Source organism: Theropithecus gelada, chromosome 8, assembly GCF_003255815.1.
Source record: "Theropithecus gelada isolate Dixy chromosome 8, Tgel_1.0, whole genome shotgun sequence".
Lineage (NCBI taxonomy): Eukaryota > Metazoa > Chordata > Mammalia > Primates > Cercopithecidae > Theropithecus > Theropithecus gelada.
The window spans coordinates 6,599,300-6,612,142 of record NC_037676.1 but is presented as its reverse complement, the minus strand read 5'-3'; the positions used below and the strand labels follow the sequence as shown (position 1 = coordinate 6,612,142).

At 46.3% G+C, this 12,843-nt stretch overlaps 1 protein-coding gene across 1 annotated transcript in view; it reads right to left on the bottom strand.

Annotated features, from left to right (window-relative positions):
- CSMD1 (CUB and Sushi multiple domains 1) overlaps positions 1–12,531 on the bottom strand; it is a 2,061,182-nt gene extending 2,048,651 nt beyond the window's left edge. The window contains exon 1 of the mRNA XM_025393463.1: positions 11,834–12,531. Coding sequence (XP_025249248.1) covers positions 11,834–11,918 — 85 coding nt within the window. The 5' untranslated portion in view covers positions 11,919–12,531. The remainder of the gene's footprint in view (positions 1–11,833) is intronic.
- Between the last annotated feature and the right edge of the window lie 312 nt (positions 12,532–12,843).

The window sequence follows — 12,843 nt, the reverse complement described above, 5'->3', positions numbered from 1 at the left end:
TTGTTGCCAGCAAAGAATGCTGGAAAGGTAATTTTGTAATTGCAGTTGTAAAAGAAAGAGACTGATTAGCTCCTCTTTGTTCCATAATCCTCTAATGTAATTCTTTAAAATTAAAAAGCGGAGAGATAAAATAGTCATGAAGATCAAAATGACAATTGAAGGCTGGTGTATCTGCTGAACAAGCTCTAATATTATTAAATTATTGTCACCAGAAGAAAAAAAATGCAAACTTCTCAGATAACTTACTTGGCATACAAAGAAAAACAGTCAAAAAAAGAAACACAATTGAATCAAATAAGCATGGCAAAATAATATCTTGAATATGGAGTTTCAAAGCTAATTATTTTGACAAGTTCTAGTCTCAGTATGTGAGTAAATAAGCAGGCACAGTGACTGGAAGAAATCTTTACCAATACCTTCCCTAGGTCAACTCTTCAATGAGTGTTTTCACAAAATGTTGATGATACATTAATCTGAAGTCACTAAAAATAATGGCTAGAATCAAGTATATTACATAGACTGAGAACATTTGTTTGTTTAGTAAAGAAACAGTGAATGTGTAAGAAACCAGAATGACGCTTGGATACTTGCAAGAGTGCCCTTCAATTCTCCAGGACTTTCAGATTTATGAGGTCAAAACAATGCAAACAAATGAGTGAAAAATCAGCAAACAAGAATAACATTTTTTTTTTTTTTGAGATGGAGTTTCACTCGCATCACCCAGGCTGGAGGGCAGTGGCACAATCTCAACTCACTGCAACCTCCGCCTCTAGGGTTCAAGCGATTCTCCTGCCTCAGTCTCCCATGTAGCTGGAATTATGGGTGCCTACCACCACACTCAGCTAATTTTTTTTTTTGTATTTTTGGTAGAGATGGGGAAGAACAACATTTTTTTAAAGGACCCTAAACCTACAGTTTCCTACATGATGACCAATAATTTTTAAACAAAGTAACTGACAAAAGAATTAGATCAAGGAGAGATTGGGTGATCAACGTATGATAGAGAGAACTAGAAGTGGACTCAAAGATGGGTGGGCTTGAGATGTATGGAAACAAAGTTCAAAGGTGTGGTGGATGAGGTGAAATGGAAAACTCCTCAATGGTGAGAAAACTGCAGGTATAGTTAGGGTGTACCTGGCCTGGCTGAATTGGAAGTCACAAGGGCAGATTTGAAATGACTGATTATGGAGGACTTTGAAAGTCAGTTTAGGAGAGAGATGCTGTACCCAACAGAGAAAAGCATGTACAGTACTTAAGAAAACAAGATCCATGGCCAGTAAATCACAAACTGCTTTTCTTTCCACACTCAGTGTCCTGTTGGTATGACATACTGGAGGTCATTAGAAAATCTCCAGAACAGCAAGAATAACCATCACAGGACTTGCAGGGAAAAATGTTTAAAAATGTCTAATGTTTTAGCTTCCAATAAGTAGATGATGTTCAAGCAAAGGTGTGATCCCTTGGCTGTATGACAGTAGAAAGGAGCAAGGCCTAATGTAAGTTGCATATAAATTTGCATATTTCAGGGACTAGTCCCATGATAGTAGTGTACCTTCACATCCAACCTTCAGCTTTAAGGAGCAATGAATCAATGTCTGAGAAAGGTGACCCTGAGCATCAGTGTTTTTAGGATCATTTCCATGCTTGACATTTCAACTGGCCCTCACTGAGCTATCAAAAAACACAAAGTTTTCTTGGCTGCTCTCCGGCTGCTTCTCCTCAACATCCTCATCTTCAGTTCATGATGTTGTTCCTATTCCCTTCCTCCTGCATTCTTTTGAAATAGATTAGAGTGGTCATAGCCTTTTGTAAAGGGGAATGAACTTGCCAGACAGATGGAGAGAACAAACCACTTGACTGGGTACAAACCACATCCACTTCTATGTGGGTGGAAGATCCTGCAGCAAGGAGGATGAACAGCAGAAGGGAAGACCCCCAGATTCTCGCCAGCACAGAAACCCATGCTTAGTGTCCTTGGGCTGACCTGTTCTCCCTGGACTAGTAAAAAACACACCCCTGGCTGGAGATCTCAGAGGCTAGTGAGCCGTGTGATGTATGTGCTAGCATGCAGAGCAGTGGCACATGTGTACCCGGAAGACTACCGGTCACATGGTTCATTGCAATGCCCATCTCCGCCTTCTTATGAATAATTGTATAAACTGCCCATAAAGGGAATTTCCCCAGCATGAGACAGGGCTGTCTAATTCTCAAGCAGTCCACCATGACCCAGCTTTCAGCCCACACTTTTGTTTTGCAATGAACTTCTTTCATGCAGTGGAGTCAAGAGCCTAAGCAGGCTCCACCGACGACACTTTGAGGTTCTATAAACTTTCAACTTCCAGTGGAATTTCCAGTAGGTACCTGACATTAATGTCTCTATCACACAGCCTAATATTTGAATAAATACAAATTATGTGACTTTAGTGTTCTTCTGAAGTCAAAACGGAAACTCCTAGAAAGCACTCAGAGATTCAACTTCTTTGTTAAAAATGTGATGTAGCCATGGAATACTATGCAGCCATAAGAAAGAACAAGATCATGTCCTTTGCAGGGACATGGATGGAGCTGGAGGCCATTATCCTTATCAAACTAATCCAGGAACAGAAAACCAAATACCACGTTTTCTCACTTATAAGTGGGAGCTAAATGATGAGAACACATGGACACGTAGAGGGGAACAACACACACTGGAGACTGTCGGAGGGTGGAGGGTGGGAGGAGGGAGAGGATTAGGAAAAGTAACTAATGGATACTAGGCTTGGTACCTTGGTAACGATATAGTTGGTACAATAACCCCCTATGTAACAAAACTTCATATCCTTTACATCTACCCTGGAACTTAAAATAAAATTTTTTAAAAAAATATGATGTAGGTGAATAGGAAGGACTCATGTATTACAGTTAGACTGAATTGAGTGATTCTGTTTGGCACATGCCATAATTCTTTAAGTGAGCAAAATTATGACTATAATCCTTTTTAAGAGACAAGTCTTCCCAATTCTCTTCCTATCCCCAGTCATCATTGTTAAGGATCATATCAGACTAAAAATGTGTATATCATCCCTAAACGACAGTAGTTCTACCCAGATCACATTAATCAATAAAACTAATTCCACCTAACAGTAACAAGATGACTGCTCTCACCTGAATTTCCCTTGATATTATTTATATTTTTTAAAGTATTGAGCATGATATTTAAAATCTGTATTGCTTCCATGTAAAATGGAGCATGGATGTTGAACAAGTGAAATGTAACCTCATGAATATAGCTGAAACCATAAGACAACAACAAAATACCCTCACAGATGGATTGGTCTGACATTGTCCACAGTAATTCTATTTTATAAAGAAAGGGGGAAAGAGACACAACAAGAAATGCAAGACATTTGGAGTGTGCAGAAATTGTCTGATGAATTCAGTTAATTTCTTGTAAAAACGTGACCCTTCTTAGTTTGCCAAGGTCTCTCTTCTTTTTGTGAAGTGCCGATCATACTCTGCAATGCTCAACTATCCCAGCTGTATTATACATCAAAGTACACTACTTTCCTACCAAATAAAAGGCATAGTTTGAAATGTGGTGACTAAAATTGTTGATGGACTTTGAACATTCATAAGGCCCATCCTTTGAGATAAAAGTGAAGATCTCTAAGTTCAGTGGAATCCACCATTTTCACAGGAAGTGAAAATTTACTCAGAGCGCCACCAGGCAAGATTTTAGGAACCACAGTTATGTAACTCATTATCAAAGAGGTGTAATTTTATAGAAAGGGAAATGATGAGAGTCCCCCACATCCTTTACAGGAATATCAACTTCAGGTAGAAGAAAATTACTCATTTGTTAGAGATCAATGAAAACACTTTCCGTTAAAAAAGAAGAGGAGGAAAAAGTATCTCTAAATAGAGGCATAGGCATTCTTCAGGCATCTTGAAAATGACTGCCTACGATTTATAATTAATTTCAAAGTTTTTTCATTCATTAGAGATCACTCTCCAAATAATTCAAATTTTAATCTAACATTCAGCCCTTTCTTATATAACACTAATGATATCAGAGTATACTAAACAGTAAAAGAAAAAAGTAATCCACTCGAACAGTATTTTTATATGAAAGAGCATAATTATCCCTGAAGTCTCCCCATAATATAAACATTATGGAGAAGGAGCTTGAACCTCTGCTTTGTTGTAAAACTATTTTTTTAAAAAAAGCAGATTAAACAGCATTGAATGATGAATACTGATAACAGAGGCACTGATAAGGAAGAAATTCTTCTGAATTAATTGCACAATTTCATAGTGTGGTATATTCTTCATGAAATCAGTGTGAGCTAATTTGTTTGTGAAGGATTAGTGAAAACATTATTAGATTTTGATCACTTTTATTGAAAGGAAGGTAGAGAGATGACAGATCGATAGACTCTATCTATATTTAAAATATATAATATATAATGTTTATATACAGATAAATGCATATAGTATACATCATGTATTACACATATGCAAATATATCCATTGCATTTTTACCATCTCAAAGTTAGAAGCCATATTTTACTATCTACTAACCAATGTGGCATTCCCTAAGTGAGATTATATGTATTCTCTGCATCAGAATTACCTGGGATGGGCGTGGGTAGTAAATAAATAGATTTCTACCTCCATCCAAAATTCACTTATTGAGAATCATTTGGAAAAGAAGCCATGGAATCTGCATTGAATCAAGATTGAAACAAGTAATTCTTATGCACACAAAGTTTACACAGAGTATTCAAAAACTGCGTGTCATGCCCACCCTAACTTTGACAGCTATAATGATAACGGTGACAGGCATGTTCAGTACAGAAAGCAGAGGGTTGCTGCAACACTTTAGGAAAATGCTCAGTGCCTTGCAAAGTTGCTTTAATTCCATCAGGGTTCATGGTTTATAATTATCTGAATAATTCAGACAAAAAGTTGTAGTTATCATATCCACATCATATTAGTTTTTCTTGAATTTTATTGAGGTTGAAGCTCTCCAAAATATATTCAGCCAAAAAGTAAAAAATGAAAAGAACTGGAATCTGGCCGACATTTTACATAATTTAAAATACTGAGTGTCAACTTGATTGGATGGAAGGTTGTAAAGTATGGTTCCTGGGTGTGTCTACGAGGATGTTGCCAAAAGAGATTAACATTTGAGTCAGTGGACCGGGAGAGGCAGACCCTCCCTCAATGTGGGTGGGCACCAGCTGATCAACTGTCAGCGTGGCTAGAATAAAGCAGACTTGCTGAGTCTTCCAGTCTTCATCTTTCTCCTGTGCTGGATGCTTCTTGCCCTCAAACATCGGACTCTAAGTTCTTTATCTATTGGACTCTTGGACTTACACCAGTGGTTTTCTGGGGGCTCTTGGGCTTTTGGCCACAGGCTGAAGGCTGCACTGTTGGCTTCCTTGCTCCACATCTTTGCTGACAGCCTATTGTGGGATTCACCTTGTGATCCTGTGAGTTAGTAATACTTAATAAACTCCTCTTTATATATACATTTATCCTATTTGTTCTGTCCCTCTAGAGAATCCTAATACAGTGAATAAAACTGGGAAGTGAGGCCAACAATCTGACTCCTTCATGTTTATGCTTTTCTTGATCTCATGTCTAGTACAATGATAGCATTTAAAACATAGTATTATATGCATTACTCTCCACTTTACAAAGGATGAGGCAAAATCACATTAAAATTATGAGCATCAAGTATCAAATTAAGAGCATTAAGATAGAAGTATCAAAGGATCCAAGTATATTTGGGTGGAATGAAAATACTGAAATATTCCTTTCCCTTTTATAACTTTTACCAAGCTAAAACTAGTTCAGGATTCCAACCAATAATCTGCAAAATGTATCAGTAAAATAAAATATGTAAGTTATTTTTAACAACAAAAAAAATATGCCTGCATGATCTTTTTTCTTTTCATTCCCCAAGCAAATTTCAGATGGGGATAAACGTTGCCACCGTAGGTCAAAGTGACACTGACTCTAACTGAAGTTAATTTGTTGAAACGTTATTTCTCAGTGGAATGTTTACAACACATTAGAGTTGGTGGACGAGACAGGGTGCCTAATGGATGATGAAATCTCTCATCTCCATAGAACAAAGATATTTGAGGATAAATAAAGATTCTGCAACTTCCCTAAAGCACTGGTGGCATTTTCCTCTCCCAGAAAGTACTGGTTGATACAAATGGTTTAAAGAAAATTGCAGCTGAGCTCAGAAAAGAGAAGTGTTTCACACTCTGCATCCAAAGAGGTTGATCTGCTGCAGGGAAAAAACAAGGTGTGCATTATTTCCATAAAGCTCCCTATAATCAGTCAATTCCAACTGGCTCAATTATACAATGTCCTTCTATTCTTTTTCCTGTAAAGCGAATTTTAATTCTGTTACTTACCAACCTCAGTATCAAGGACTAAAGTCCATCCAAAATACAGACATACTGGTTAATCAAAGGTCACTTAAGGTCATTTTAAAGTCCTTAGGGAAAAGACTTACTTCCTTGCATTTAGGCATAAATACCTAAGTGCAATTATTTGATTTTTATACTGATCAGCTCTTCTGGAATGGACAACAAGTGTGCTAAGCACAATGATCATGTAATTGAAGGTCAGTGTAAAAGGGTTGAGTTCTTTGAGCATTAATTCATTTCAGTAGAGCTGAAACATCTATTTCTTCAGCTCAGGTTGCATATCCATGCTAGCACTACAGTAAAAAAAAAACAAAAAACAAAAAAAAAAAAAATTCTGCCCCTGGTTGCTATCGTGGCTGTGCCACAGTGTCAACTTGGTTGGACTTGATGTTTACCACTGCTGGTCTCTCAGTCCAAGTTCCTACTTTCCTATCCTAGGAGACAACAGGCTTGTAATATTCCCATACAACCCAAAGATACAAATACTGTAGACTGTGGAAGATCTCTGCCTTCACTCAAATATCTTCCTCTGATTTATTAGTTGATCAAATAAAACTTAAGTTAAAAAAAAAACATACTTGACATTCACTATATGCAACTACGCATGCAACTTCTTAGTTATCTTACAGAGGGAAGTAAGCTCAACCAGAAGACATACAAAAGGCCAAAGGGAAAATGTAGCTTAAATTGCATGTATGCAAGTTGTAATGGCTTATTTTCACTATGAGCTCAGCAGAAAAATTACCAGAGGCACATTTAAAATTCAGCGGAATAGAGAGTATTTAATATGCCATTTGCATTGTGACAGCTTAGAAATGTCTACACTGGGTTTGCTGTATCGTCTGCTTATAAGCACGAACCAGCCACCGAGCCTTTGTTTATCTATTTCTTAAAGGAAGCAGAACCATTTTCTTGACATTTTCAAAGCTATGTCGGTGTTTGCTTGACACAATAAACTGGAGAGTAAGGAAGCATTGCCCCCAGGAGGAGCTGCTTTTGCCTGTAGGAGCTTTAGCACTGTGGCTGTGGCAGTCTTCTTATCAAGCATGATTGGCCAGCTGAAAGCCAATATAAAAATAGCCATTCCCTCTCCTCCCTAGGCCTCTGCCAGTGAGATGCTTGAGACGTGGGGGAATTCTACCACCCTGCCCTACCCACCATTTGCTTCTCTGGACTTGTTTGATGAGACCTCATTGCCCTGCTATTCAAGTTTACAAAACCTGTCACTTCCGAAGAAAGCCTCCCTTTTGCTTACCTTTTCAAGGACTTAAAACCCCAAACGACATGAGTGCTCCAGAAGCACTGAATAGCTTTCTGCTGACCAGTTCTGATTTGAAGTCATAGTAATTAATAATAATATCCTGATAATGCAACAGGAAAAAGACATGACCTGCTCAGCAATTACAGAGATATTAACTTCATTTTAAGTGTTTGTTTGAGACGGAGTTTCGCTCTTGTTGCCCAGGCTGGAGGGCAATGGCAGGATCTCAGCCCACTGCAACCTCCACCTTGCAGGTTCAAAGGATTCTCCTGCCTCAACTTCCTGAATAGCTGGGATTACAGATATGCGCCACCACACCCAGCTAATTTCGAACTTTTTGTAGAGATGGGGTTTCACTATGTTGGTCAAGCTGGTCTCGAACTCCTTACCTCTGGTGATCCACCCACCTCGGCCTCCCCAAATGCTGAGATTACAGGCGTGAGCCACGGCATCCGGCCCATTTTTTTTTATTGCTGGATGGGGATTAGGGGTTTCCTGTGAAAGTATCTTCTTCACAGGAGTGTCCTGGCTTCATCAGGAGGAAGTGTATGGGGTGCGGCTCTGCCATAAAGGAATTTGACCAGCAAATTAAAGGTCTTAGCATCCTTCTTGGTGACATGAGTCTTTAATAAGGTAACTCATCTAAAACCATGCAGGTATGGGAGGGTACACCCCGCTCGCGGTGGAGTTCCAGGGTTTCTCTGGAAACCCAGCAGTGCGTGCTCACATCTCTGCTGGGTGGGTAAGGGAATGTTTGAATTACTTCCTTTCAGGAATGTTCCACCTTTCTCTTTCGGGCTTCTCAAAATGAGGCTGCTCTGGGCTAGTAGTGTTGTGTGTGCTCTCCTTTAGGACACTTTCTGGGTAAGTAATTGTATGCAAATACCTGCATTCTCGTGGCTGCACATATGCAAGAAACAACTGAGAAGCAAACTTTGTCCAAACAGCCAGTAGATCAGCCCCAGGTAAAGGGGCAGATCCGAGCCAGCGCACACAGAATTAATATTCCTGTTTACTAGATGAAAATGCTTACAGCCTTACTCCTTTTCCCCTGATCCCTGAAAAAAAGGCATTTAAAGAGAAACGCACATTTGGGATTCAACCTTTATGATGCCATTAATAATCAAGAAGAAAAAGGAAATCACCAGTGAATTTTCGATACCCCCAACGCTTTATTGAAGAGTACAGCACCATCAGCTGAAGCTGATACTCGGGTACCCACAGTAACGGGTTTCAGTGACCTCAACTGCGACCGCCTCCAGCCTCACGACTCCGCAAACAGGTCACGAATTATGCCCCACGCATCAAAAACTCTGCGCCTGCCTTCGCCACAGCGGGTGCCGCCACCTGGGCGCGCGCAGCGCAGCTGCCCACGGCAGTGGCCGGGCGCCCTCCCGCCAGAGCGCTCCTCCTCGGGAAAGCCCTGCTGCGCGCAAGCGCCTCCGGTCGGCCCTGGAGCGCGCTGCCGAGCCCCGGGGCCCAGCGCCGACGCCCCCGGGGGAGACCCGACCTTGGTCACCCCGGCTTTGCTAGGCAAGGGGAACGCGACCCCGCCCCAATAGCCAGAGCGCACAAAAGGCGACTCCGGCGCTGGCGTCACCGGCCCCCTTCCTGCCTGCAGCCCCTTCCCAGGCCGCTACAGGAGCTCGCACTTGACCCCGCAAGCGCGGAGGAGACACGGCCCTTGGTCCCCGTGGGGTTAATGAAGGAGTTCCACGGTCCCACCGCCGGGTGGGCCACACAATAGCGGAGTGATAGCTGCGTCCGAGCGTCCTGGACCCCCATCGCGCGCACACACTTGGCGCACAGCACCGCTCCAGCTCCATGCACGCCAGGGGCCTGGGACCCTGGGCTCCACTTCTCGGCTTCTGCAGCCAGGTTCTGGGGCCTGCAGCGCCCAAGAGGAGCTCTCTTCCACGGGACTGCCCCGCAGGGCCCGAGGCACCCAGGACTTTGCACCCCCTGCCCTGTTCACCCCAGAAGCAGCCAGAGCAGCCCCCGCCCACTACCTGCCCCTCCACACCCTCCCTCTCGCCTCCGCCTCAGCCTCATCCTAGCGCTGCAGCCCACCCGCGTGGGGGCGGAATCCGCCCGGCACACACGTGTGCGGATTATTAAGCAGCCGAGCTAGGGCCGCCGCCGTCTCCACGCAGCAACCTCTGTTAATTGCGGGGGAAGGGAGCCCGGAGCGCGCGGAACTCGGGGGAACCGAGAGTGAGCTCAGAGGCTGAGTTGCCTGCTTGAAAAGAAGGAAGCCCCGGGCCCAGATAGGCTTGGAGTGCAGGGGAAAGGGCGGGAAGTTTTGCGGAGTTGCATGGCAGGTGTTTCCTCTCTACGCAGGGGCTTGACTGGAAAAAGCCAGGTCCTGTCCCTTGGGCTCCTGCCATCTCCCCGCTGCGACACACACGCCCCTGCACACCTCACAGGGCACAACCCTCTTTGCCCTAGACTTTAGCTGCCTCGCCTTCCAATTCCCAGCCAGTCCAGTGCTGACCAGAGGCCGCTGCCAGCCGGGCCCTGCTCAGCCGGCGGTGCCTCCGCAGCCAGCAATGTCAGCGGCAGTGGCCAAGGCATCCGGACCGAGCCGGGCGGGTGGGCAGAGGGTCGGCGTCTGCAGGAAGCTCCCCAATCCCAAGCGACCACAAGCTTGGGTGACTAAGACCCATCGTTTGCACTCCCCGGGATCTCGGGGCGCATTCCCGCAGACACCCCCTTGTGAGGGTGGATGAGGGTGAGGAGGAGCTGGTGCTGAGCGGTCAGCTCTCACCGAGCCCTGGACGCCCCGTGGAGACGAGCGCAGGGAGGGGAAGCCCAGCCGGCACGTCTCTCCCCCGCTCTCCAGGCAGATCTGGAGTTTCCTAATGAACCAGATACAGTCCTCCTTCGCCCTGCCAATCACTCTTCCATCTGGACCACTGGAGGAAAAGGAAATGGGTGGAAAAGAAGATGGAAGAATCTAGAGAGGAAGGGGAAATTTTACGTAGGGAAAAAAGCAAGTGACCATTAAAAAAAAAATCATAAGATTGGACTCCATCCTTTAAAAATGAAACGAAAGAAAACCCCTGTGTAGATACACATCTTCCCGGGAATATCTGTCCAAGTGCTGACTATAGAGAAAGCATCTAAGGAGGCTAAAAATGAGGACAGGGGCAGGTATTTCCAATGTGAAAATCAATCAATATTCTCTTTCTCTCTCTCTGTTTCTGTCTCTCTCCCTCTCTCTCGCCCTCTCTCAAAAGAGAGCTTATTTTCTTTCCCGGAGAATAGACAAGTGCACAAGCTATTGCCAGCCTTGAGGTCGCAGCCTGTAGGCTACTTAGGATAAAACATTCCCCAACTCATTCAGGGAGAAAACCAAGTTCACAGAACCCCAAGCCCCAGAAAGCACCCAGAGAAACTCCTTCCCCTGACCAGGGTGGAAAGAGGATACCCCTGCGCCCACAGTGAATGCATCTGACTTGGAAGCCGGTCCAGAACTCCTAGCCTGTTTCACGCACCTTGCCAACACCTTACAACTTGCAAGGAGCGAAGTCCGGGGGAGAGGAAAGCGGGGGCCACCTTCCAGAGGCAGCTACTCCTCGCTGGCTGAGGACGTTGGAGAGGGAAGGAGGAGAGGAGGAATGGGGTGTATGGGTGCGAGGAGGCCGGGCCAGCGGAGAGCTTTGCCTGTTGGTACCAAAACCCCCGTAGAGAGCCCGAACTTTCCAGGCCGGCTTCACCCGGGCCGCTTTTCCAGGCGCGTCGGGTCCGGGAGAAAGTCCTGGGAACTGCCCCTTAGCCACCCCGACCCGTGGAGTCCACGTCTCGGAGGAGGCAACACCGCCCCGCCGGAGCACAGTTCCAGCCCAACTCGTCTTGGGTTCCTTTCTCCCTGACACCCTGTACCGCGGAGAAAAAGAGATACCTCCTTTGAGCCCAGGAGAGGGGGAAGGAATGGCGGGGTGGGGCGGGGGCCCAGGAGGGCTGGGGAGAGCGCGATGGAAGCTCCCTCCCGGGCATCGCGTTCCCCGAGCGTCGGCGATGGAGCAGCGCCGGGCAGAGGCGGCCACTCCGTACCCTGCGGTCCTCAAAACGCACACTCGCGTCCGCACACGGGGCCTCCGAGGACTCGACCGCCTCCCCGGCCAGGAGCAAGCCGTCTTACCCTTCGCTGCAGTGAGGAGCCTCGCGCACAGCACCAGCAGCCCGAGAAGCAGGAGCAGCGACTGGAATCTCCTCCACGCAGTCATGTCTGCAGATACTCCACACGCACGCGACACCGATGGTTCCTCCGAGGAAGGCAGGGCTATGAGCGGAGCCAAATAATCACCCGAGGGCAAGGCAAGCCGGAGAGAGAGCCCGGTCCCGAGACCCGCCGCGCATCCGACGCCTCCTGCAGGTCTAGGCGCCCGGCTCGCTTCCCTCTCATAGCATCGGGTCCCGAGCCACTGCAGGGCTGAGCCGCTCCGAGCGCGGAGACCCGGGCTGGCGGGGCCGGGGCCGGGGACGAGCGCCGGCCGAGCCGGGCAGGAAGGCACCAAGGCGGCGAGGCTGCGGGAGGGGGCGAGGCGGGGAGAGGAGCGCGCGCAGCCAGGAGAGACCTGGAGAGGAGGCAGCTGGAGAGAGAGCCAGCGAGTGGGAGATGCGGGGAGGGGGGCGCGGGGGGAGGAGAGAGCCAGTCTAGAGAGAAAAGGCGGAGAGCGCAGAAGACGGGCTGCTAGTGGCACAAGGAGCCGCCGCCGTGGAGGCTGGACTCAACCATCCCTACCCACAGAGAGGGGACCGAGGCTGGGCACGGCGCAGTCCCAGACAGAGCCCAGCCTCGGGGCTTCGGGCTGCCAGCACCGTGCTGCGCTTCATTCGGCCTCAGCGCAGCAGCGCGCAGACTGGAGAAGGAAGACTTGTTGGGCGCTCGGGTGGGGGAAGCCCACGCCGCACACCGGGGAGGAGCAATGCAATCCGGCAACTCCAGCAAACTGGAGGGTTTCTGCAGGGGCAGAGCCCGGCCTCCATTCTTTGATCTCCCTTCCTTGCTGACCAGAGAGCAGCCCCCTGCCTAACTTAGATCAGAAATGCAGGTGGAAAGGGCACAAGCTTCAACTCCAAGGGAGGAATACACACACACACACACACACACGCACATACATGTATGTGTATATTCCTATTCCTGTGTAT